Source organism: Copadichromis virginalis, linkage group LG7 (assembly GCF_057382275.1).
Source record: "Copadichromis virginalis isolate Kocher_CV1m ecotype Utaka linkage group LG7, C_Virginalis_male_GT1.1, whole genome shotgun sequence".
NCBI classification, from domain to species: domain Eukaryota; kingdom Metazoa; phylum Chordata; class Actinopteri; order Cichliformes; family Cichlidae; genus Copadichromis; species Copadichromis virginalis.
The window spans coordinates 56,819,916-56,847,322 of record NC_140624.1 but is presented as its reverse complement, the minus strand read 5'-3'; the positions used below and the strand labels follow the sequence as shown (position 1 = coordinate 56,847,322).

Below are 27,407 nucleotides of genomic sequence, written 5' to 3'. Positions count from 1 at the left end.
TCTTTATCCCGTTATTGATAATTTACAATCCTCATGCTTTTGGTTTATCTACGGTCCCAACAGATGCGTACGCCTCTGTCCCCCACATAACCAATAGAAACACTGAGTGAAAGTAACGACCAATCACAGCTCTGTATTTCAGATAATATTTTGACCAATAGCAATGTGGGCTGTGAACGCTACAGCAGCCAACGACCACTGCAGTGCAGTAGCCAACCAGCAACCAGCTAGCCAGCTTGACTACTCACAGAGAAATATGGATGAAATAATGATACAAGTTAACGGGTAGGTTAAATGTTTATTATATGTAGCCAATCAGCGCGACACAGTTTTCTGTTTTATATCATTTATTATATACCCGCGTGCGCTATCGTTTCACCCGCGCTCTCCTGCGTGCCTACGCTGTGCTTACAAACCTGTCATAAACCAACTTAGCCAAACTGAGCTAGCTAGCTAACCATTTTGAACTGCTAGTCAGAGGTAGTTACTGTGCTAGCTTGGTAACTTAGCCTGACTGACCCAGGCTCCCGTGGAGTTTATAGGCAACTTCAACTGTCTGCAGCATCCGTTGCGCTGGCCGACACCATAGAACAGCTAATGTAGCTTCTTACTAAATGAACCAGCCCACCGCTTGTGGAGCTCTATCTCTGTTGATTTTCTTGTTGTTGGCTAAGTTAATTAGGTGTCCAATCAAAGCTGCCCATGTTGGACGAGCTCTCACATACAGCAAACACAGGTCATGACAGACAGACTGACAGAAGAGGCTAAAGCAAGAACAATTACATATTATCTTAAAAATCTGCGTATTGTGCACGGCTTTTGTTTATGTCTTATTTATGTTGCTTATATTTATGTCAGTTACTGAATGTTGATAGTAGATCTAAGATCAAAACTAAGAGTTGATTTGGTGTCTTTTCTTGGCTTTTACATGTATTATACATTAACGTATTAATGCATTGTCGTGTTCACAGTTCAGCAGCACTTCCTGTTGTTGAAGCTGGAAATACAAGAAGTGTGATTAACAGAACTCTGAACTTTTCTCCTTTGGTCCCTAGCTGTCAGAGTGACTTCCTCTGCATGGGCCCATAAAAATGTCCACAGATGACAGTATCTCAGAGGATGTGTCCAGCTCAGGGGCTTTGAGCCATTGCCATGTCAGTGCTGATGGGGATGTGGGCAAGGAGAGCGAAAACTCGCTGGTGTCTTCTGAGGGGACATCAGCCTCAGGACTGGCTGTCTCTGAGGGGAGACGCACAACCTCCCAAACAACAGGAGGCACTGTGGAGTGCAGGCCCATGGACATCACACCAGCATGCAACAAGATCAGGTACCGTAACTCTTAAGTTCCTTACTGTATGAGGAAGTGTCTGCATAAAAAAAAGAAACACTTGCCCCTTTTAAAATATTAAATATTTGAATAGTTTTTTTCCTAATGCAGGTGTGTTGTTGCAGTTTTTTTTTAATTTAAATGCTTAAAAGGAAATTGATTTACATTTACTACCTATTTATCCAGAATAGTTTCTCCATTATTGTGACAGCTCTCTTTAAATGCTTGTGGAAATTTGAACATATGTAGGAGTGTTGAATATGAAGATGCATTGACTGCAATTTTCTGTGTCAATTTTGATTTATGGTCTTTTAAAACTCCTGTTACAGTTTTTTTTCTTTCTAAGAACTACAATTGACTGCATACATGATTATTTCTCAGATTTCAATGGAATGGAAAATTGAATAGGTGCTGATATTACTCTGTTGTGTTCAGTGGCCTTTTTTGTGTTGTGTTTGGAAAACCTCTGAACAGATTGAGTTTAGACATGTACAGACAAAGCTATCTTTAAGCAGTATTCTATCAAAAGTAGTAGAGCACGTGGATTACTGGATCTTTCAAGTAGATACTATACATACAGTATACATATTGGGTGGTATTTATTTATAGTTACACATATAGAGTGTTAAACTGGAAGAGGAAGTATAGGGCTATTTTGTTAATTTCCACCAAAACATTTCAAAAACTAAAGATAACTTCCAGTGCTTGACACTGCCTGCTGCTCAGCTGTGACGTTACTCTGCTGCATGTACTGCAGACAAATGTGTCAGAGCTATTCTTCAAGATAAACACTGTTTTTAAATATACAGATGGATATTCTTCTGCCTTATGTTGCATAAAAATATTTTTAATATTGGCGCATGTTGAACAAAATATCAGACACTGAAAAGTCTGTGATAGGCCAATATCTGCTGCAGATATTGGCTGAACTAAGAAGTAGAGATCTTTTTTGACTTTTATTTTATTTAGTTGTCTCTAAAATACTGCTCAGCTATAATAATAATAATAATAATAATAATAATAATAATAATAATAATAATGCCAGACAGTATGAAATAATACTGCCTGGAGAAACATATCTAATATATTCTAATCTAATATTTTAATATTTGATACAATATTTTAACAATATCCAATTTGTTTTACAGGAGCCTATGTCTGAGCACAGATGAAGCCTTTGAACAAGGGAAGACCCTACCATTCATCAATCCAAGCTCCCTGGAGACCCTTAGGGCCCTGGTCCAGGAGATCCAGAGCAGTGGGGAGACAGACCCTGAGATCTGGAAGGACTGCGAGGTAGGAAAATACCCATTGAGACTGGAAGACAATAGGTCTTGTAGAAAGGCTGATGATGAAGTGTTTGCTGCTGTAGCAGTTTGTTCTTGTGCACTGTATTTGGCTGCTGGTAGCCTCAGTTCAGACTTGTCACATGTATTTTTTGATCAAATCACACCTGACAGTAAGATAGATGCACACATACACATTTACAGACCCCAACACCCACACAGCTGATCTTTTCAGACACAGGATGTGATTTGCAGAGAACAGACAACTGTGATGCTCTACAATGTGAAGGCACTTTATGGCACAGTTCATCAAGCTTGAAGGCTTTCAGTTTGTACACCTGGGTATAACACACTCTGTTCTCAATCTTTAATTACTGTATGGGTAGGTCACAGGAAAATTAAATTCTTCCTATGTCTTCTTTCTCTCTAATGGAAGTTTGTACCATAATTGTTGTACACAGCTGGGTTCTCTGGCACCTTCATAAATACACATAGTATTGCAGTCCTTTAGTGTACATGGAACTATTTTCTTTTGTGTTCTCAACTCTACTCAATTCAGATTTATTTATAAAGAGCATTGTTTGTCTCTGTGTAAGTTAACCCGCCATCATGTGTTTCATGCTGCTCTGGATTCATTTTGCCTTTGTGGATATTATATTCTTTGGACTGCTTAAACAACCCTATTAAAAATGTATTTTGAGTTTAATCCTTGGCTGTTTTGGTGTTCTGCATTTGGGTCAGTATTCTGCGATTCATGGGAGTGGGACCTGGAAAGGGAGCAGGTTTGTAGGAGGTTGGTGATGTGGATATTATATTCTTTGGACTGCTTAAACAACCCTATTAAAAATGTATTTTGAGTTTAATCCTTGGCTGTTTTGGTGTTCTGCATTTGGGTCAGTATTCTGCGATTCATGGGAGTGGGACCTGGAAAGGGAGCAGGTTTGTAGGAGGTTGGTGATGTAAGAAGGGGTCAAACCATGAAGGGCTCTATTGACAAAGAGAAGGATCTTGAAATCAATGAAATCAATTCAAAATTTTTCAGGAAATCAAGAAACTAAAACGGGTATAATATGATGTCTTTTTTGAGTCCGTGTGAGGATCCTAGCAACAGCATTTTCGATAAACTGAAGGTCGGACAGAGAGGACTGAGACAATTGTAAAGTGAATTGCAGTAGTTGAGTGGGAAGAAATGAGGGCATGAGTAACAATCTCCAGATCTTTCACATACAGAAAAGGCTTAATTTTTGATATGGAACAGAGATTAAAAAACCAAAACAAAGACGTTTTTAACCACTGAGGTAATTTGCTTGTCAAACTTAATCAGAAAGTGGGCTTCTCATTGGGGTTGAGGCAGAGGTGCAGCTGAATAGTGTCAGTATGAGAATGAATAGAGATTGTGTTTACTCATGATTTGTCCCAGAGTAAGCAAAACTGGGAGACCAGAATAAGCCCTAAAATGGAATCCTGAGATACCCTACAATAAGGTGCAGCTGATGTAGAAGAATTGTTTTCATTTTATACTTTTTAAAGATGTTGTTTTTCTGTATGCAAGGAATAAGTTGCTGAAGAATTTTGGTAGTGGTTGTTTGTAGAGGTTGGTAATTATTAGGTAATTTGGAGTCTAAGTTGTACTTTCTCAGCAAGGGCTAGATTACCTGCTTCAAGAGAGATGGAACGGTACCAGTAGATTTAGAAGTGTTGATAATGGAGAGGGTGCTTGGATCAAATACATCTTTCAGAAGAGTGAAAGGCACAGTAACTAGAGAGCAAGTTGTAGATTTCAATGAGAAATCTCTGTCTTTGTAAGAGCGGGTAGTGTAATCTGTTTAAAACAGTCTATTTGAGAGAGTCAGTTAAAATGTGAAAGGGGTGGGAATGCTATTAGTCTCAACTTTACTAGTAAAGAATTGTCGAAATTATTCACATTTTAAGAGTTGATGGGAGAAAACATACATTGAGCAATCATCAATCATTGAGCCAGGACAACTGTTTAAGTCCAGACTTTCTCAATTTATACAGAGCAGCAGTATCCATAATTGAGGAACAAGTGCTTTTGAATAAGTTAGTAAAATCTTCATGGCTGAGATAGAGCAGGGAAGCTGCTATGGACCAAGCATCTGTTGCAGCTTTGAAGGACTCAACAAAATAGTTAGCAGTGGAAGAATTGATATAATGTGATTGGTGAAAAGGTAGATGCTGTGTGGCAGGGGGAAGAAGGAGCAGCATATCAAAAAGGATAATATAGAATTCTAATGAAAAAGCATCAGTTATATCCAGATTACAAATTGAAATGCCAAAAGACAAATCTAGGTCTAATATATGGTCCGGTCTCGGAGTGGGTGCAGTAGTGAGCCAAGTGAGATTAAAAGAATGAAGGAGGTGTATATTAAAATGTATAGTTTCATGCATCGGTTTAAACACTCGACTCCAGCTACATGACGCGCAGCTGGAAACACTTCCCGCAAGACGAGCTGCCCGAGATTCACAGAATTTACAGAAAATGTTACATTTTTGTGATTTATATCGTTGTCAGGACGATAGAATTCTTATATCAGGATATGACATTTTGGTCATATCGCACAGCCCTACATGGAAGCATCTGTTTGAAAAGACATATTTAAGGAGAGGGAATTTATGTTTCATATGGGTTTTCTTTGTTTTAAATAAAAAATTAAAACTTGAAAAAGTTAACTTATACATTTTCTTTCATGGAGAAATCTAAAATTAATTAATTAATAAAATCTCAGAAATAACTGATGGACTGTGGTTTCAGTGCCCATATCTAATTGTGTACGTTGTATACTAAACAGCTGTTGACTCCTAAACTCCTAAATAAAAATTCCACAGTGGTGGGGAGGGAAACAAAGAGAAACCGGCTTCTTTTTTCCACCATAACAAGCCGTGTTTACAGGCCGTTCCAGTGTTTATCTGTCTTACACACGCGACCAAACAACAAATACAAAATTAAACAAAAAGTACGTTAAAAATAAAAATGTCTCTTCCAGCGAGCATTTAAAAAAACAAACAACCAAACTTCGATGTAATGTTAAGTCTTTTGTGCGATTTGGCGCATCTCAAATAAATAAATGAATAATACAAAAAGTAGCTATATTAAAACTGAAACAAACAAGAAAAGAAAGTAAAATATTCCCTCTAAACAAAACTATAAATAATAAAACAGGAAAAAATCAAAGGAGTGAAAGGGTTAGACTCATACGAGCATACAGAGTGGACTAAAGACATTAGCTTGCTGCCCAACTTTCATCACACTCATATTTATAATTATATGGTCCTAAGTGTGAGTCCATACACTCATGAAGTGTTTAGTAACTTCAGGTCCCTTAACAAGCCCAGTTCCAGTTTACTGACGGATGGGTACAGGACCTTGAGATGTTCCGAGTAGCCAGATATGTAGGTGGACACCAGGTTTTATTCTAAGTGAAGGGCAACCCTTCAAAAAACGGACAGAGCAGTGGAGTAGCCAAGGCAATAGAACAATACAAAACTTTGTACTAAAATATAATGTATTTCACAAAAAAGATTTAAAACAGTTAAAAACATCCCTGGCCACGGGGAACACACAGTAAAAACATAAAAACAACACTAAAAGTCCAGTGGCGTCAGCCACAGCATTAAAATCCACTAAAATCGGAGCGGGGCAAAGAAATCCCGACAGCGACCCCAGCCGTCCTGTCTGTCTCTTCGCTCCGGAGTACTGCAACAGTCACTGTTCTTTCCAGTGAAAGGGATTTCTTGTAGCACAGTGTGTCTCGGGACTTACCCTGAAATCCAGGGGATCTGTCGCCTCTTCGTGACTTTGGAAAGATGACTTGAACAATTTTTCTTCCACGAAGGAATCTGATAAAAAATGATCTCTTTACCCGTCGGCTTCCTGTGGCTGTCATGCGACTGGCTATGGCAGTTAGTAATACAACAGCTTCTTGCCATTCTTTGTGTCTCTGTTTATCTCTGTGTGACTGTTGTCTTGTAATAGCCCACGCTTTTATTCAAAGTAAGACAAGTAACGATGTTTGTTTTTCTGCTACAGGGTCGATGGCTGCATCTGTTTCAGCTGGTTGAGAAGCAATACCAAGAGCAAATACTTGCTCAGCAAGAACAATACCAGTGCCAAATACAGGTAAGCCTGGATTTAACATCATGTCCTGTTTTATGAAATTGGACCACCTCAAAAAAGAGATGGTGGATTACAAGGGGACTATCTTAATGAGTATATTGAAAGCAATTTCTTACAGTAAAATAATTCCTCTTTTTCAGTTGATTCAGGATGAAATTAAGGCCCTTGTTCAGCTCCAAAACCGCCAGGCTAGTGTCCAGCCACATGGGGAGTTCTCCCCAACTCCTGTGAGCAAAAGTACCACAAACATGAAGGACTATATTTTCCCCCCTGTCTCCAGTGAATGTACTGTTCCCAAAACTGTGTCCAGTGACAATGACAGTCTGGCAGCTCCCGTCCATACCCCTTTTAGCTCCCCATCGCCTCCACTCCCTAGGTCTGAGGCCACAAATCAGCGGGATGAGCGTGCAACCACAGTGCTCAGCAGTGGATATGGGACTCTTTCTACTTGGGAGTCGAGTCTGGAACCTGCAGGTTCACCGGGAGAAGATGAGGTTGTTGGTCAAAGAAGCGAGAAGCATCACTGGTCCATTAACTTCCAGAAAGACACAGAGACAAGTATGCTTGGTTGCCAGCAAGATTTCTCCAATGAGAGGATGCTCGGAGTGAATGAATCACTAGTTTATCAGCAGAAAATCTCTGGGTATGTAAGGTCAAACACATCCATGCTAAACTGAGTTTGTAAGGATGTACTGTGGTGTTTTCTCAGCTTTTTCAGACATAAACGTCTATCTGTTAACCCAAGAGCATCTGAAAATGGCTATAGACAAAGTCTGACACTAGTCCATAAACATTACAGACACGGTAAAAGGCACGGTTTACACATGTTCAGCTGGCCAACAGTTTATTTTATATGTTGAGTGTTTAAAATAATGGAAAAGTCTTCAATGTGATAAAGACAGAGTCTGTGACAGGTCAAATTAATGAGATTTAGTCGGGAGCCAAAGTTATTTGTTGCCTGCAGCTGCCTGTAGAAGTCTTGCCTCTGAGTTTCCAACACCTGCAGCATCAATCATTAAGCAAGAGAGCTGAGCAGATTTATGAATGTGACACAACAATAGTAGCTTCATTAATTACTTAAAATAAATGGTGCCCAACATATAGACACCATTGATTAGGATCAAGCAGCTAGTGACTGTGTACTTCACTTCAGATCTGTCACGCAGTCAGTTTATACCCAGTTTATACCCTACAGTGAGGAACATGAATGTAAACATGACCTAAAAGAAATACACTGATGAAGCCATCAATGTTAAGAGTTCTGTGTTTGAAACTGGTTTTATAAATACATTTAATATCAAATTTAATTGCCTGTAGATGTTTTCTAAAACATTTTTTGAAACTAAATGGCCACCCAACATGACATAGTCACATGAGTCTCTGGCTGGCAGATGATAGGAAGCCCAAATTCAAACAAGAAAACAATAAATATTTCTCAAAAATTTAGCATATCCTGCCAAGTATCTAGATCATCATATGTAGATCATCCCCCTATCACACTAGCTACTTTAGTAATACTGTTAGGAATTAGTAACTTAATCTGGAAAGTACTAACACAGTATTACAATATAAATGCACTTGGTAAATGGCTCTAGAATAGTGGTTTTCTTAAGTTTTGATAAATGAAAACAAAATTAAAAATGTAATTAAGGACAAACACATGTGTATGTGTGCTTACCCAATTATTTTGGACATGTTTGCGAGTGCGAGTCTTTATTAAGCTTTATTGGAATATATCATTGTGCTAGTGTTTCCTTTCCCTGTCTCACTTGTGTGGATTGGCAGCAGTATGCTTGTTGTAACAATACTCATTCAACCCTTTAGATACCCTGCAAGAATCCTGTTGAGGTTTAGGCAGCATTTGTCTGAGAAATTATAATTTTACTTACCCTAAGCAATTCTGTTGACAGCACCAGTCAACAGTTGACCTCCTGGGCCCAGAGGCAGAAACTGAGGCCCAAGAAGAGCAAAGCAGGACAAGCGTCATCCCAAATACCAGAGTACCAGGAGCAGCCTCGCAGCCCCAGAGAATCCCACAGTCAAAACACTGTGGAGAGCACAGAGTCCCAGGACCAGGTATAACCCAGGAAGTGGTGACAGCCTCTTCTCCAGGATTATTTGTCCAAGATTTTGCATAGATAAAATAAAATAAAACAAACAAACCCGCAACATTGCATAGTGTTTATTTGTAGTATTTTTTCTTTTTGCTGTATTTTTCTGTTTTGATTACTTTCCTGCTGCTGAATCTAATCCACTCATTTCTATTGGTTTTCAGCATCAACCAGCTGGGCCATCTTCCAGCTCTTTTCCACTGAGGAGGAGTGATAGTTTAGCATCTGAAGCCTCAGGTAAGAATTCAGTGACTTGAATTCAGACACACAGTGACTGGATTTGGCCACTGTAAAGTATATTGAAATAAATCAAGTACAAAACATGAAATAAAAAAAAAAATATACAGGATATTACACTTTTTCTTTTAGAAGATGAAGCCCCTGGTCATATCAGAAATTGAAAACATACATCTCTACACATACCTGGAGAGCTAATTTCTGTGTTTCTTGCAGTTAAACATATAGTAGAGTTACAATAGAGTTGCATTTTTCTCAGCCAGTCAAACATTTTTTAAACAGCTGTTCACTCCAAGGTTTTTTTGTTTTTGTTTTGTTTGTTTGTTTGTTTGTTTGTTTGTTTGTTTGTTTTGGGGGGGGGGGGGTGTTACTCCAACACTATGGTGCAATTAAGTGTTTATAATAATATGTAGATTACACTAAGGCTGAGTGGAACAACAATAAGATATTTTATATAGACATACACACATATTTTTCAACTAAATTCTTTCTTTAGGTGTAATTTTGGTACTTTTAATAGCTTTGCTAGTAACAAGGAAGATATAAAATATATGTCAGCTGAATATTGGTATTGGAATTGATCCATGTTGGCTATATCCCATCCATATTGATAATGGGATATTAACAATCTTTGGTACAGAAACAAATAAAAAATGAATAGTATCAGCACTGGCTATCAGCCAAATTGTTATTGTAAACATTGCCAGTGGTGTCAATTAACTAAATATCAGACTCCTTGTTTATATTAAAAACATATATTTTTAGGATGGCCAGCGCTGCCAGAAATATGTGATAAAATTGTAGTTTCAAACAATGTTTCCAAATTATTGCATATAGCAATTAAAGTAAGCCTTTTTTTGTTTTAGGCCTCACGTATTGGCGTCTGAATGAGTGTGATCTCTATCACCCACTACCTGAAAGCTTTGACAGCGGTGCCTATCTACTTCTGCAAGAGGCATCCATGAGTCTGGTGAGTTACGTTATGGTTTACTGTGGCTTCTGAGACTGATATAAAATACATGGTTTGCTTATAATGCTGAGGTTTGATGCCTAATTTGGTCTTCTTTAGACTCCAGGAAGCCAGGAACCTCAGCTGTCTCTCAGAGAGATCTATCAGAACAAGCAAAGAGCAGATTGTAGGCGTTCAGATTGGGAAGGCTCAGCTACTTCTTTTCCGTTGTCACCGCAGGTATGTCACATGACTCAAACTCTGCAATCCCAAGATTGTAGAAGTGATTTACAGAAGATAGATAATGACACGATAAAACATTAATTATTAAAAAATATAATATTTTTAAAAATACAACTGACTGGTGACGTGTTAATCTTGTAATCTTGTAATAAATTTCACATCCACAAGTTCACATTTTCTTACAATTTGTATTTTTGTGCTTCAGATGTTGACACTGGATCCAGCAGCTAACATGCGGCAGTCAGATCGCACCTCTGGCTTCACTTCACCCTCTCATTTCAGCAGCCCATCATTCGCCAATCAGCCCCACCGCTACCCTAGAGTTGGGACCCCCATAACCCCTGACAGCATGGTGGATTGCAGCCCCAACCCTGGAGATACAGACTATATCTCTGATACCTCCAGTGTCTCTGCCCCATCTAAAGTGCAAAGCCCATGGGGAAATACAACCCAATTCCTGTCTACCTCCCAAGATAAGGCTCAGCCCTCCCAAACAGACAGCCATCAGCGCAGAGCCAGTGCTCCCTTAGCCAGCGAAGAGGAGGGTAGTCACACCCACACCAGCACCCTGAAGCCTTGTTCAGCCTCTGGTGCTTCTCTGCGTCATGGAGTCAGTCCACACATGGAAAGAGCATCATCACTAGAGGATCCTGTTGTCCTCTCTCTGTACGTACATATGTTATAATGTATAATGTTCTGCTCAACCATTTGCCTATATCTTTCCAAAAAAATGCACTGATATTAACTTTAACTTGTTTGAGCCTTTTCTATCACTTGGTTTTGATATGTTATTCTCAAACAATCCACTGAGTGTCAATCTGTCTTTGAGTGGTAGATCTTTTCAGTTTCCCTACAGAAAGTTAGCAACGCCACAGGAAAACTAGAAATGCTCTGTATGGTGACATTTTTTTAAAGTTGGGTGGGTTTTTTTTTTTGGGGGGGGGGGGGGGGCATGACATAACGTTAGAGACTTGATTGAACAGAATTAAATAACATGAAAATTTAAAAAAGTTTTACATGTGTCAAATAATTAAAAAAAACAAACAAAATAATTTCTAGGAACATCTACTCTAATGCTTGATTTGGCTTGATGTTGACCTGAAGCTAAAGAACTGAAAATGTCTGTTTATAAAGTATAAACGATTAGTATTTGAACAATATGAATCTCTAAAGACATCAAATAAATCCAAAATACTGCCAAACACTATTAGCACTTTAGCTACACCTAATGTTTTCTGTTAAGAGGACCTGAAATAAGGACATGGAACGTCATGTGTTTCATAGGACCCAGAACCAGTGAACAGAAATCTCATGTTTAATAGCTTCATTTCATAACAAGATTGATTATGTTAGCACATATTTAAAACTTTTTACCCTTGAGGTTGGTTATAGTTCCCCTTTTATTCCTTTATTTACAGGTGAGTATAATCGTTTCTGGCACTGTCCAAGAGGCTTTAGCCAGCCCCAAAAAGAAAGCTGCTCTCATTCCAATTTATTGCTTCTTTTTTCCCCCATTATCTCTTTGTACTTGTAAAAGTGGAGGTATGTATTTGTGATTATCAGAAAGTCAGAAGTAATGGATAAATAAGGTAACAGATGAATTCGCTTCACTTTGCATCGTGATCACATTGCCATGCCCAGTCACCTCCCAGAGAACCAAAAACTACTTCAAGTGCTGTGAATAAAGTAACATTACACATGACCAATCTTCTTTAAAAAAGTTTTGTTTTTCTTCTCCTGTTTTTCAGACTAAGGCAGAACCTGAGAGAGAAGCATTCTCGGCATGTGGCTGACCTGAAAGCATATTATGAGTCTGAGATCCAAATCCTGCGAGACAAACTCAAGCTCAGAGATCTGCCCCAGGATTTAGAGAAGAGCAACCATGCGCTCACAGAAAGGTTTGCATTTATGGACTATAGTTTCAGTTAAAATATTATTGTTCATTATATTGAGTTGGAGTAAAAAATTAGTTTTATATGTACAAGAAAAATAAGCAGGGATGATACAGTTAAATGTAGAACCAAATCACAGTCCCCCTCAGCGGGTTAACAGTCACTTTTGGTTAGAAATAGCCAATAAGTGAACTGTTGTTTTTGATGTCAAGGGGTTCAAAAGTTTAACACATTTCTACATCTGTCAGTGCATTAACAATAGGGGACATTAAAATAGGTACTCCATTTAGGATGATGCAAAGTTGTGGTTAAGATGCTGAAATTAAAGGGGAAAAGGTGTCAAATCAAACTTGAATGATATTGAATTCATATTCTGAATTACCAATATAAAATCCCGTAGTATTGCTTTTTAGATTATTTTTATGCTTTCATTGTTTATTGCTATTTATTTACAGGTGCAGGCATCTAGAACAGGCTTTGGCTGAGGCCACCACCCGTATTCAAGAACTAGAGGCAACAAACAGCTCACTGGAAAAAAAGCTGGTATGCTTTGCTATTTATTTTATATCATTTTTACCCCTTAGCCGTAAAAAGCTGATGTGGTATTGTCATCACCCAGCAGGGGACATGGACACCCAAGTTGTGAATGCGATAACTCGTTAACCAAGCAACATACAAGTTTCAAATTGATACCATAGGTACACTACTAGAATTCTCAACAAGTTTGGTCATAGGTCAAATTTTTTGAAAATCTTGTGAATGCGAAAATCCATGTTTACGTGTTCATTTATATTTATTGGGTTTTAATTAGAATGTCTTTTTAATTTGTCACTTCATCAAGGATGTTTTCTAAAAATATGTCAATGGCTATGAAAGTAATCTTTATTCCATATCTTCATTTTGATGTCCTTTTTTTGTCATTAGGCAGAATGGCCGGAGCGCTATGCTGTAGCAGGTGCCACTGTGAAATCTTTGCAACAGCGACTGGAAGAAAGCAAACATTCGGCCAAAGAAAAGGACGCCCTGGTGGCGCGTTTGAAGAACCGTGTACGGCAGCTGGAGGAGGCAGCGCAGAAAGCCTGCAGAGAAGCAGATGAGAAGGAGGCCAGGAGGGAGAGAGAGTACAAGATGCTGCAGGATGTAAGTGTGAGAGAACAGAATGACATGAAGACATGATAACGGTCAGAAAACTGTCACATAAACATAAACATCCTCTTATTCACTGGATGCTGGTAGCATCAGTACTGAGGTATTTCCTTTAATCAGGCAAGTGCACTGTTGTTAATGGACTTGATAATTTATGATAGTTTACTTTATCTGCAGTCAGCTAGCTCTAGGTGTTGAGGAATTAGTTTGCAGCTGAGGATGTATGTAAGAGTTTTTTCTATGTTAAGAGTGTTTTTTTTCAAGGATGCACCAGTCAGGTTCATCTGATTACTATCTGCTCCAGTATTGATTCTTTTAACCTCATGTTGGCTACAGCCAGATGTTCTCCAAAGCAGGGGAGTACAAGCAAATGTCTTTCACTTTATAGTCTACATATAATTTTTGTGTAATACAGTTTCTGCCACTTTCATGACTGGTCTTTTGAAACACTGGACAGTGTAGTATCGGTGGATTTTAAAAAAACAAACATAATTCTGAAAGTACTATTAAAAAATATTAAGTCTGTCACACAACACAGTTAGGGAACTATTTACACTCACATTCACACAATTTAGAATCACCAATGAACCTAACCCCACTAGGTGCATGCCTCTGGGCTGTGGGAGGAAACCAGAGTACCCAAGTGTAGAACATGCAAACTCCACACAGAAAAGCCCTGGCTAGATGGTGGATTCGAACCCTCATATTTCTGCTGTGAAGCAACAGTACTAAAAACCATGTCACCATGCTGATCTAAAACAAAAAGCAATTGTATTTTTTGCATTCATTATCAAATTATAACATGTTATAAATCAAGCTCATTATTTTTTACAGAGGTGCACTTTTTGCACTAAAAACTAAACTCCCGATAAACCAACAGACTATGGCTAGATAACTTATGCGTAATCTATCTAACGGAACAATTACATACTCCTTTAGATTTCAGAAAGATGTATAAATTTAGTATTTAAACAATGAAGAGGCAGTGTTATACATTGGTGGGGTTTTTTGTTTTGTTTGTTTGATTTTTTTTTTATATTATTTTAAAAAAGGACATTTGCCAGTGCTATAGTATGTATAGAGTGTTTAAAAATTCAGTTTAAAAAAACCAAACTATTAAATGACCCCATGTTAGCCACCACATCCACCTCATTTTTCATTGATTTTAATATTGATTTTTCTTTCGTCTGAAGTATTGTCAGTACTACTGTCACATTTTCAGAATTTTGTATTAAGAGCAAAAAAGTAAATCACTCTTTGTCAGCACTGCAGTAATGCTGGCGTCCAAGGTTAAGATGTCTGTGGTTTTGTTTCCTCAGCTGCTTGGAGAATATGATTCTCTGATAAAAGACCATGAAGGATTGAAGGTAATGATTCTCTCACTGAAATTTACATTAAAACCTTACTGTGATTATTTGATTTGTTTGGCTTCATGGAGTTTCCCCATTTATTTATCTACAGAACAACCTGGTGTCAGCAGAGAATAAGCTTGTTGATTCCAATGATCAGATATCTGAATTAAAGAGGTGAGTGAAGAGAGTGACGGTAGGTGAGCTGGATCTAAAAGTTAAAAAGTCAAGACTACCAGCTTGTTTAAAGGTCACTTTAGGTCAAGGTCAAAATGTTACAGTGTTATTGGTCTCCGGCCTGTCAGTGTTTCATTGTCACTTGCTGGTTTGAGCATTTTTGTGAAAGGGCTGCAGTGGTGGGTGGTATTCAGCAGGGAGACGGAGAAAAGAATATTAATCGATAAAGCCTAACGATGATCCTGTTAAAAATAGATAATAGTGCTGGCCTCTGATGCTAGGCAGCATAGTCTCCTTGCAGTTTCCCCTTTGCCTGCTAATTGATGCCTATAGAGGGAGCACATTGATAAAGTGTGCCAAGTCAACAATAAGAACAGATGGTAGTTATAAATTGGAGTACTTTAGCTTATCTGTTTTTGAGTTAATAACCTAAAGGGTAAGGCCTACATCAGCATCCACTGAAATAACATATGACCTTGTGTGTAAAGAGACTTTGGGGAACCTAAGAAATGTTTTATTTTTTGAATACACACAAGACTTTAAAAATAGAAAATGTGTAAGCTGCTCTAAGCGTCAAGGACTAATGGAGTCACAGTGCAAATGTTAATTACTATGATCTGTAAAACAGAGGAGCAAATTACAGCCAGGCCTTGATGGTTGAGAGAATTTTTCTTGCAAAATGTTGACATTAAAGAGGACCTAATATGCTCATTTCCATTTTCATATTTTTATTCTTGCACTGGACTAGAGTAGCGTTGTATGACTCACAGTTCAAAATAATCCTACTTGAGCTTACAGAGATGTTGTACAGCCCCTCTGTCCATCCATTGTCTGAAGTAGCTGTCTGTTCATGTGATTGGTGGACCCTTAATTTCAAATTTAAAAAGCAGATGGGTGAAGCTGCTGTGTGTTTTATAGCCTCACAATAATTAACATTTTATTTGGAATTTATTTACAATCATATATTATCGTTTACACTTATTAACATTGTTTGCTGTTTTCAATCAATCCGTCAGTCATTAAAGTAAACAGCCTTGTGCTGTGTAGTGAAAAAAGAAATAAATGAGCCAGCATAGCTTGTTGTACCTGCCTTTGAAATACTTCTATGACTCTTTGAATCTAAACAGTGTTGGTTTAGTTATTTCATGTGTATGTTTGTGATTAAACCCCTCAGAGTGATCTCTAAGCTGGAGTCTCAGGTGAAGCAGTTGGAGCATGAGAACCAGGCCAGGGCCCGTTATGTTTCCCACAGTAACATACAACCTTCTGGAGCTGGGTAAGCACAAAAAGTACTGAAATCCTTCACAAGGTGTAATCATTAATGTCAGGGACTCCACCTATTAAATAAAATCAGAATCTTTACCTGGTTTAAATTTGTTTGATTTCCTATCAAGGCCATCTTCTCTGATACCTTTGACGAACAGAGGTGGTATTTTTAAAGCATTCCATGGACGTCCTGTTGAATGTGCCACTGTGATACCTTCTGGTCTCTGGACAACTATTTTTAGTGCTGTTATTTTTAGTCCCCTCTGCATATGCCCTACTTATGTCCTGTTGCCACCTGGTTTGGCCACTTTCATTGATTATAATGTTGCAGGATGTGCTCTGCAAACATTTAGATGCTTCAGGACTGTACAGTAGAACTCCAATGTGATATGGAACAGATTTGATATGGGACTCTGTAACTGTTAATAAAACAGCGAGCATTCTCCTTTGTATTGATCACCATCTTGGGTCTTTGACAATGTGAACTCTTCTACTAAAAATTCTTGTTTCAGATGTGGTTTTTGCTTTAAATTGCCAGGGTCACAAAACTTGATGATTTGAGTTTTGAAAATCACAACCAGGAACATAGATTACGTGAATCTTTACTTTTTTTTATAATAAACAAAAGTATGCCATCAGAATAAGAATGATGAACTAATAACTAAAGATTTTCTTTAATATTTTTAATCATGTCTCTCTTATTATATCTTTCCAATTTAAGTTCAAATATTTTGTAAGTGCAGTGCTTACAAGGGGTGTATAAACTGATGCGTGCCAAATTCTTAACCTTTTAACGTGTCCACAGCCTTTTCCACCATCCGGACCTCCTGCTGTCACCCAGTAAAGGCAAAGCAGAGCCAGATGTCACCCACAGAACGTCTCCTCTTCTATCAGACCAGCTAAAAAGTGTCAGAAGACCTAATCAATCAACAGTCCACAAAAGGGCATCGTATCCATTAAATGATCATTCATCGGGAACAGGAAGCTCCGTGGACACCCCTTCAGCTGCTGGGAGCTGGAGGTGTGTTTCTGATTGTTGAGGATGTTTTTTTGTTTTGTTTAGTACAACTGTAAGTGATTTACAGAGATCTTCTCCAACAGGTGTGCATCTCCTCCAGAGTGTGAACAGTCTGTTCTTCAGATCAGACACCAGGAGCAGAGTGCTGGCCACCAGGAAGCTAGTCACAGAGAAGGATCCTGTGCCCTGACACCCATGATGAGGGCCCTGATAGAGCTGGAGGAGACTAAAGCCACAGATACCCGGGCCCCCTGTAAGAACAGCTCCACCAACCATAGTATGACTCTCACACACACATTTACAAAGGCCACTTTATACTGAGGGACTGTCTGAAATTCTAAGCAGCTAACCATGAAAAAAAATGTTCCTCAGTCCTGTAGCTCAAATCAGAAAGAGTGACTCCTGGAAAACAAGCTAATTGAGAAAAAATGAGAAATTATACAGCTGCTATATAGCCCAACATGTCAAACGAAGATTTGTGGCCAAACAGTTAGGTCAGACCTCAGTGTTGGTTTTACAAAAGCAGCTACAATTAAAAGTGGGTTTCTTACTGTAATCATTCCTCGATTTAGTACACTTTCAGTACATGTGACATTATTTAATTTGTGGTGATTCACATTAAGTTCCAGGATTTTATTCTTTACTTTCAGGTCTTCTGTAGTCACTTGTCATTTCTTGCTTTTCTGTCTGGAGATGGCTCAGCTTATACCTTATTGCACATCCTGTTGTTAAATCTTATACTGGATGCACTTTTTAAGCTGCTCTTGGATTATATTATGTTTTTGTCTCTGTAGGGGTCAGTAGCCAGAGAACCACTGTTGGGTTTGTGGAGAGAAGATACAAAGAGCCAATTCAGGAGCGCGCTGGACTTCTTCACAGAGAGAAGGAGTTGGTTAAACCTCGAGGAGTTGTGGCTGGAGCTGAACATGGAGGATCGAAAAGTCGCAGTGGAGCAGAAAGAGCTGCTGCTCTGCTAAGAGCTCAGAGGAGTCTGTCTCCAGAGGGCCACAGATCCTCCTCACTGCCTCCTCCAGCACACCGAAGCATACCCACAGCTACACCCAGTAAGAGCTTCCAGTCATTCTACCTCCATTTAGGGGTGATGGTGGCTCAGGTTGTAGAGCAGGTTACCTACTAAATGGAAGGTTCAACCCCCGACTACTCCAGTCTGCATGCCAAATAGCCTTGGGCAAGATAAGAACCCCAAGTTGCTCTCCAATTCATCCATTGGAGTATAATTCTGTGTGAATGTTAGATAGAAAGCACTTACATAGAAAAACATATATGAATCAAGCAAGTTGTATTTAACGAGTGCTCAGAGTAGAAAACAGCAAATATAAGAACAGTTACCATTTAAAGAGGAATCAAAAAATGAGTAAAATCAAGTGTCTTGTTTAATTTTTTTGGTATGACTTAAGATGTATATACTGTGTCTGAAATTTATGGTAGCAATCAGATGGCTTAGTTGCCTTTGTTTTCTGTATTGGCTTCACTACTTGCTGCTATAATTGGTTGACTGGTATTGTGATTACTGTAGGAAGTTGTACACTGCTGGAGTCCACTGTTTGTCTGTAATTTGAATTACTTTCATTAATTGGAAACACAAAACACAAAGACATTGTTTTTGGCTCTGTCTCCTGTGACACACTCAGTGTGATAGTGTTAATAGGGCTGTGTGAGCTTTACTTAGTGGTACGCTCTTTTCTTCCATTCAGCAAAGAGGGAAATGTTACTCATGCCTCTGTCTGCGAAGTCCAGCCCTAAACGCAGCCCGACTGAAAATTACTCCACTGCTTTTGGTCACCCAATGCCAAGAGAGGAATACCTTCTCCACAGGTAAGAAGCATACATCACATTACCTTGTATTGTTGCGCAAGTTCTCCGTAAGCCGTGTTTGAACAGCATTAACATTACAGGGAGAGGGGGAATTAAGTATTCACTGTGCTTCACAATATTTTAACTTGTGATTCTTTATTTTAAACCATCTAGAAATAACATAATATGAGCTCTCCCATATGGGCACGTTTTTACATGACCTGAACTTTCTTTATGTGCCAAAATTGATGCCACAAAAAGAGCACAACAAAATAATTCAAAAAAGATCTCAATAAATCAAAACCTAAATAAAAACAATAAAATAAGTTATTCTGCATCTGTCCTCATGTCAGTGGAGTTGAAACAGATATTAGGGAAAGTGTTCTGCTGCCTGTGCAGTAAGCTGTACTGAGGGTACACAGTTTATTTTCTATATCCATTCATTATACATTCACTACCCGCCTTTTAAGTCTGATGTCATTAGCTGTTTCTGGGTCCAAACTCCTCTTCAGCTCCCAAACTCAAACAAATACTGTGGTATCACCGAGTTAAAAACTGTTGAAATTCTTTCATCTTTAATAAAATGATCAGTGTGGCAGCTCTACTAGGTGTAACAATCAAGTGTAACATCCAGGCGTCCATGAAAACAGGATTTCTAAAGTTTAAAAGAGTTAGAAGTTAGCAGGGAGTTACCTTGCTAGTTTCTATTTAAAGATGATATACCATATTCTGACTGAAGGATTTCTGTGAGGGTGAGGGTCCCCGATGGTTAGAGACAAATGCAATCACATGGCAGATAAAAGACGCTGAAAATGGGCCAAACTGAGATAATCCATTCACAATATGAAGTTAGTCATGTGAGGCCGACAGTGATCGCTGACTGTTCAGATCAAGCAGAACAAGATACAAAGCATTAAAGCGTTAAAAAGACAACAGCCTTTATAATCCAAATGTAGTTTGGACCCCGAAGGAGGGTTCATATGTCATCACTTAACAACCGGATAGCCACAGTGATTCTCTGACACTTTCCTCTGGGAAGTAATATGGATGTATTTTACAGCCTGTAGGTCAATATTCAGGCCACAGAAAAGTCCCATTGCAGTAACCTGTCTGGTGTTGCACCATTTTTCTCAAGTAGTGCAGTCCCTGTACATTTCTTTGTGCTACTCGGATTAATATGACTATCATTCAAAATGTTCTGAAGCCAGGTACAGTCATAATGTGGTCTGGGAAGCAAGTGTAAGATCTGTATGAAACACATCAAACTACACTCAATATGTTCCCTTTGAGTCCTAAATTGAGCTCACCAAACCAAATGATAGTTGGAATATTGGAAAGAAATTTTCACTGCTACTACACAGTGGCAGGCTAAAAAAAAAGAAAACAAAAAAACCCCCAAAGCCTAATGCTCGGGTACCTCAGCTCAGATCTTAGTCAGCTTGGAGAGAGATGTGTCAAAGATTTTGGTGTGGGTGAGCTACTGTCGAGAAATATTAGCAGTGGAGCTCTGGCATCTATTAGTGAACATTATTAGTTGCACCATGTCACAGAGGACAGAGTAACCCTTGCGTCATATATTTGTCGTAAACACTGCCTGCTGAGATTTACCACCAGGTGTCATCCCACTGCTCCCTACACACATTAAAACCTTGTAAAGAGTGTCACACAGAACACAGGTTTGTTCAAAGTCAGTTAGAGCATGAAATGAAATATAAACACCTCACTGCTTCATCACATAAGCCCCTGAACAGCAGCTGTCACACTTGTTTTTTGTTGAATTAAAACCTCATTGTGTGCTGTCTACAGGCCTGACGGACAAGTTGACAAGAGACGTCACTCATTCCACAGCAGCAGTCCCAAGAAAAGACTCCAGTTTACGTCAACAGGCAAAGAAAATGGTAACATATTTATACGCACAGATACAGTTTTTTTTAGAAAATTCAGTTAAGTACTGCTTTTTTGTTGTTTGACCAGATTTATTGCATTGTTTTGGTGCTGTACTCCTACCATAAACCAGTTTAAATGATACTGAATAACAGGGTGATTATTTATACTTATCTTTTAATGTAAGAATGGATGGATGATGACTCTTTTAATATGCGATGTAACAATAAAACCTGATACTTGATTGATTTGAATTGATTTTCCGTTGGGCATTATTTATTTTAAGGTTTTGCTTTAGAGTGCGAGAAGGTACATTATAATTAATTTGTTATATTAATTACACTAATCTTCACTACTTCTGTTATTGCTGTAGTAACACTTCAGTAACTTTATTTTTTTCTTTTCTTTTTTTGCACACATAGCAGACAGTAGATCTAAAACAGTGACCAGTGAGTGTATTTACTGGGAGCATATTAATAATGTTTTTTTTTCCTTTCTCTGCCAGAGTCCTCTGGTGGTGAAACCCCACAGGATGAAAACTCCCAGCTGGGTTGGGAGGAGCAGGGAGGCTTTAGTGGACCTGACCCGCAGGACCCCTGTGAAGACTCAGCCTCACTTCACAGAATCCAGTCACTGGCGGAGGCTGAGAAACTGTTTGACGAGTTGACGCAGGAGAAACAGCAGGTGAGAGTTCAAAGGCATGTCACAATATGCTTTTTTATCAAATCAGTGTATGTATGTAAGTGGAACACTGGTGTCTTTTTAAAAATGATGTAAAACGGTAAACATGCACGTGAAGTTTTCTGATGAGTCTGTAGGTGTGGGGGGGCTAGTGAATGGTATTTCTCAGTGTTAGCCCATTAATGAACTGGTAACAAGTTAAGGGTGTACTTGGTTTTACCCTAAGATAATTTAGTCTCCCTGCCTCTAGATAGATGGTTATTAACAAAAAACAAACAAACACATGAGCGTAGTAACATTCCAAAATTTAGCTTCCCTTATAAGCTGTTGGGACATGGCAAACATTGATATTAACAGCCTTTATCTCGCCACTCTACAACAAAGAGTACATGGGGGAACCCACCCAGCACTGGGAGAACACGAAAACTCCACATAGAAAGTTCCCAGCAAGCCAGTGGATTCAAATCAGGACTTTCTTGCTGTCAAGCAACAGTGCTAACCACTGTGCCACCCTGTTTGCTGTCCAATTAACTAGAACACCTGTCCTTCTGCTTTGGTATTAGGATTTCCTCTTCCTCTCATTTTGGGCAGACTTTGTACTTTATTGATTTGTTATAACAGCTTGTGATACAAGTGCCCTGTTTTTAACCTTTTCTTAATATCTCTTTGATACACTTCCAAGTCATAGTGATTGTTTCATCACATTCTGCTTGTAATTGCGAAAGGAAATTTGCAATTATTTTAAACACCAGAATGTCCAGTGTTTGCAAGGGTGTCAAGAGACCCTTGCATCTCTTGACACATAGGCCAGGATTCATTGTTTTTACAGAGCTGCTAAATGACTTGTATTTTTAGGAGGTTTATACCCCCCCCCCCCCCTTCTCTCTCTCTCTCTCCTCCTGTCTCTACCTTGCTGACATGGGAATATTACTCTGCGTTACACATGAGTCCATTGAATGTGTTTCATGTGAGAGGTATTTAATTAATATCATTATTTTGGGTCATACATGATTAACCTCTGAATGTGTGATGTACAGATTGAGGCAGCTTTGAGCCGGATGCCTGGTGCAGGCGGCAGAGTGAGCCTACAGACCAGGTTAGATGAGGTAAGGCTCCACGGAAGCCATCCGAATATTTATTATTATGTTTCTAGGATTTATTTATGGTGGTTGTTGATATTATTGATACATTTTAGATTTAGCCACCAACTGCTAAATGTTGTTCAATACTTTGTTTTTTTATTTAAAAAAATAAAGACCCAGAAAACATTGCCATCAGTCTGAACTGTGTCGTATGCAGGGCTTTTTAACAAACGTTAACATACTGACACTTTAAATAAAACTGCTAAACCTCAACATGTTAGTATGGTAGTATGCTTTGTTAGCATTTCGCTCAAAGCTTACCACTGTGATTAGGTAGAGACTCTGAGCTGCTGTCAACCTTGTATAGTAGATTCTGCTTTGTGGACCAAACTAAATGCATTAGCTAATTAGAATCATGGATTCTACTGTAGGGCTGTTCGATATAATGATATGTTTCGGATGACAATATGAAAATGTCTATCATTTCATATTACACGATCGTTTGTTTTGTGGTGTCACAAACTGTTTATGGCAATATCTTTTCATTGTTTTGATGGTCACTGTAGTGGCTATATTATTTTTTTAAAGTTCTATCTTTCTCTTATATTTAAAATAACCACACTACAGATGGAAAAGCGACGGTTTTTATGCTTTGTTGTTAGCAACCACAATGGTAAAACATTGTGTAGCTCTGCCATCTGCTTGTTTTTTTCCACATAAACCTTTCACAATAAAGTTGAAGCTCCTGTTGAGGTTTTTTGAAATAAACTGAACATGACCTGACAAAATACATTTATTCTCAAACATCAAATTTTATAAAATGCATCAAACAAATTACCTCAAATAAAAACATGAAGTAACTCTAAATGGCACTTACAGTCACCACATGGATGCAGGCACAGAGAACACCAGCATGGCCAGTCAAGATGAGGCAGAACCAGGTAGCTCCAAACAGAAGGATCAGTCAAAACAAATCGAGGAGCTTAGGTAGCTTCTAAATGAGGGGCTACCTTTGTAGCATGGACATGGTTTGGTTATGAAAAGTCTGACACGGACCAGAAAACTGTACTATGCAAATTATGCAACCAGTCCCCACCTCAGAATCAAACATGGCAACCCTCTTCTATCACCTACGCAAGAAATACGTGAAAGCGTATGGAGAGAGTTTACGGATGAGAAGCAAAATAAAGCCGTCAGGTGCTCAAAATAAACCTTAGAACTTAGAAGAACTTTTACTGTAAGAACGTTTATTGTCAATGTTCAGTTGCTTGCACAATGAAATTAGGAAACAAGACCACAAAGGTGTGAAAGAAAAGAAAACAATATACAAGAAAGAAGAAGAAAAACAATATAAGAACACTATATACACGATGTTTGTGTTACAGGGAGCATTGTGGGGGTGTGCACAAGGCGTTGTAATAAAATATAATAAATAAGGGTGGAAGGGCTATGGTTGTTAAGGGATGGAAATTGCACATCTGCTGAAATATTGCGGAGGAAGAACAGAATATTGCATGGAAACAAAAAGACACACACACACAGCAACACACAGCAACATAATAAATAGCAAGTAGCAGCAACAGAGTGATTGTAAAAAAACTCTTAATTTGCATTTATTTTTCTGACTGCCCACGGGTAGAAGCTGTCCTTTAGTCTGTTGGTTTTGTACCTGATGGATCTGAACCTTATTCCAATTCAATTCAATTCAATTTTATTTATATAGCGCCAAATCACAACAAAAGTCGCCTCAAGGCGCTTCATAGATACAGAGAAAAACCCAACAATCATATGACCCCCTATGAGCAAGCACTTTGGCGACAGTGGGAAGGAAAAACTCCCTTTTAACAGGAAGAAACCTCCAGCAGAACCAGGCTCAGGGAGGGGCGGCCATCTGCTACGACCGTTTTCCAGAGGGCAGGATGTTGAATAGATGGTGGTTAGGATGGAGGTGGTCTTTTATAATTGCCCTGGCTCAGGAGAGACATCTAGAGCTGGCAATGAAGACCAGGGTGAAGAGTGGACAGCCGATCACCTTCTTTGCAGTTCTGATGACCCTCTGGAGTCTATTCTTATCGGCTGTTGTGCAGCCAGCGTACCACACAGGGATGGCGTGCACCAGCACACTCTCGATTGTGGCACGGTAGAAGGACACTAGTAGGTCAGTCTGCAGCCTGTTCCATCTCAGAACTCTCGGGAAATGAAGGCGCTGCTGGGCTTTCTTCACCAGGGCTGATGTGGTAGTTGTCCAGGATAGGTCCTCGGAAATGTGGGTACTGAGGAACTTAAAGGAGGACACCCTCTCCACATAGTCACCTGTTATGGAGAGGGGAGGGGGATCAGTTAAAATAGTTTAAAAATTTCTGCTGGGACCTCCCAGACAAGTCAACATCCCTAGAGTTAATACAATTGCTTAAATCAGATACTAATGTATTGAACCTGCTAACTTACTTTTGAAATGGCTGCCACTGAACTTTCTGCTCCACTTCCACCCTCAGGTGGCTTTAGAGAATCGTCTGGAGAGGCTGAACCGTGAGCTGGGATCCATCCGAATGACCCTGAAGAGATTCCACGTCCTCCGTTCCTCGACCAACATATAGCAATGTCTGTCTTCTTACTTTAGTATTGATTCTACAACTTAGTGTCTTGGTTTTATACACAGCACTGATTGTCCTCCCATCTTTTTCTGTGCCATAAGCCCATCTGTACAGTGACTCCACAGCATCTTTTTATACCTCTTACTTATTACTCGGGGATATTTTGTATATGTATGAAAGATATAGCAATTTTTTGGAGTATATTTTTTAGAAAAGCACAGATTTGTACAGTCGTTTACTTTTTTAGCCACAGAAATATCAATATTAATATTCTTTACTTGCCATATTCAGGAGTAGATTTTTAAATCGGCTCATGTTTCAGAGTAAATGTGAACAATCAAAACAAATGTTTCCAGCAAAGTCATTTATCCACTTTGGAACTATCACTGCCTTTTTTTCTTTTTATTTTGTTGTGGCTCTTTTGTTTTTTAAGTTTTGAATGTTTTTCCATTTGACATGTGTTAAGGTAATTTTCTTCAATTTGTTGCTTATTTATCTTTTGCTTTGGGCCAAACTTATTGATCTTGAAGGAAATATTTAATTGAGCCAAATCAGGTTTTTTTGTGTGGCTTTTTTGCTTTATGTCTGTAAATTATTTTACAGTAATGGTCCATTCCGAAATCGAGTGAAACCAGCACACACACATTTCCACAGAGTCAAAACTCGAGTCAGCTGTTTTTCAATGATGCTTGTGCATGGAGGTTCTTGCACTGCTTCCTTGTTGTCCTGGTTTTCCTACAATGATATGAATTCACTGGAAATGTAATATTGTTGCACAATAAATGATGCTTTTTGTTAAAAATAAACCAGTATTTCTCTTTGTTTATGCCTCATCATGTGCATTGCCTAGTGGCTGTTATTCAGTATTATTTACATAGAGCCCGTTTACAAAATTTATCTCAAGGCACTTTACAGTATATTCTCAGGTAAAGAACTTACAATATTAGAGAAAGACTCCCTGTTGATCTCCATTGAGCATGCATTTGTTAATGGTGGGGAAAAAGAACTCACTTCTATGAGGAAGTACTCAGTGTACTGTGGAAAGGCCCCTGGCAACCTAAACCTATAGCAGCATTATACAGCATGACATCATGTGATGCTCAACTGAACTGTAGAACTGTTGGTTCCAATGATTTGTGCCGCTTGTACTGAAAAGTTACATTTTTCAGAGGCAGGAATCAGCCAATCAAATCAGATTTATTTACTCTAGTCAATTGAGGTAAGTGAGGTAATTGCTCTAGAAGTTTAGTGTCAAAGAGGAGATCCTGGCATTGAGGATTCACTCTGTTTTGTATACAATGAATAACAGGCAGTAATTTAAGACTAATGAAAGATCGGTTAGCTTGCCTGATTAGATTGTTGTTGCTAGGATTACTGTATCTACAAAGCACCACCATCCCACAATTAAGCACTGAGGAAATGCCTATATGCCTCCCGAGTTTAACTAGGAGCTTGGTCCACGCCATGGGGGCCTGACAGTCGTATACTCTGTGTGCCATTCATTCTCACATTTGCAGGGTTCCTATGTCCTTTATTTCTGTCCTCCTTTTAATTTTCATCTATTTGCAGCATACTCACAGTGTCTAAACCCTATTCTTACACATCAGCTAAAATTTCATACTGTTAGTGATAAGAAGTGTGGGGACCAAGAAATATGTTGCTTTCCACCTGTGGCACACTTTGTATTTTATCATTTTGTAAAAGTCAAATATAAAATGATGTTCTAATACTGTCTGGATGAGAATACAGGGCTTCATATAAATACCCATATTTTCAAAACTGTGGTGTCCTGGTCCCCTTGTTCTTGGTCGATCTCGTGCCACTCCACTTAAGAAATCCTGTAAACGCCCCTGCTTACTTGAACACTCTTTCAGCAGTAATTTCGCAGCTGGCACAGGTGACCCACTAGAGGACGCCTTTCTCCTCTGTTGCTCTGCAGAAAAATGTCCTGTTCTGTTATTACTATTTACCCGGCATGTTATCAGCAGCCACCGGCAGCACACTGCGCTGCAGCGGAAAGCCCGAACAGGACGGCCGGGTAGTCCGCTGTGGCGTTGACAGCAGCTTTGACAGGCGGAAACACACCGGGAATGAGCGCTGTTTGTGGGGGGAAATCAGCAGAACGAACACCGCTAACACTTCACTGTACAATATATGAAAGATAACGCTGTAAGCCGGCGTGTCTCCTCTGAAAATCCTCTGAAAAGTCCGGAGA

At 39.0% G+C, this 27,407-nt stretch overlaps 1 protein-coding gene across 2 annotated transcripts; it reads left to right on the top strand.

Moving 5' to 3' along the window:
* The first annotated feature begins 178 nt into the window (after positions 1-178).
* On the top strand, positions 179-26,014 carry mphosph9 (M-phase phosphoprotein 9). Of its 2 annotated transcripts, none has more exons than XM_085464359.1 (24): positions 179-285; positions 1,056-1,327; positions 2,476-2,623; positions 6,662-6,751; positions 6,889-7,391; positions 8,659-8,824; positions 9,024-9,096; positions 9,963-10,066; positions 10,166-10,285; positions 10,494-10,954; positions 12,037-12,186; positions 12,636-12,723; positions 13,105-13,320; positions 14,646-14,693; positions 14,788-14,852; positions 16,027-16,128; positions 16,924-17,139; positions 17,220-17,389; positions 17,931-18,200; positions 18,852-18,972; positions 20,758-20,849; positions 21,341-21,519; positions 22,554-22,622; positions 25,094-26,014. In XM_085464359.1, the coding sequence occupies exons 2-24, from the start codon at positions 1,092-1,094 to the stop codon at positions 25,193-25,195; spliced, it is 3,789 nt and encodes a 1,262-aa protein (XP_085320485.1). In that variant the 5' UTR covers positions 179-285; positions 1,056-1,091; the 3' UTR covers positions 25,196-26,014. The 2 variants fall into 2 exon arrangements, with proteins under 2 accessions (XP_085320485.1, XP_085320484.1); XM_085464358.1 differs by having other exon boundaries at positions 17,220-17,413.
* Positions 26,015-27,407: the final 1,393 nt, after the last annotated feature.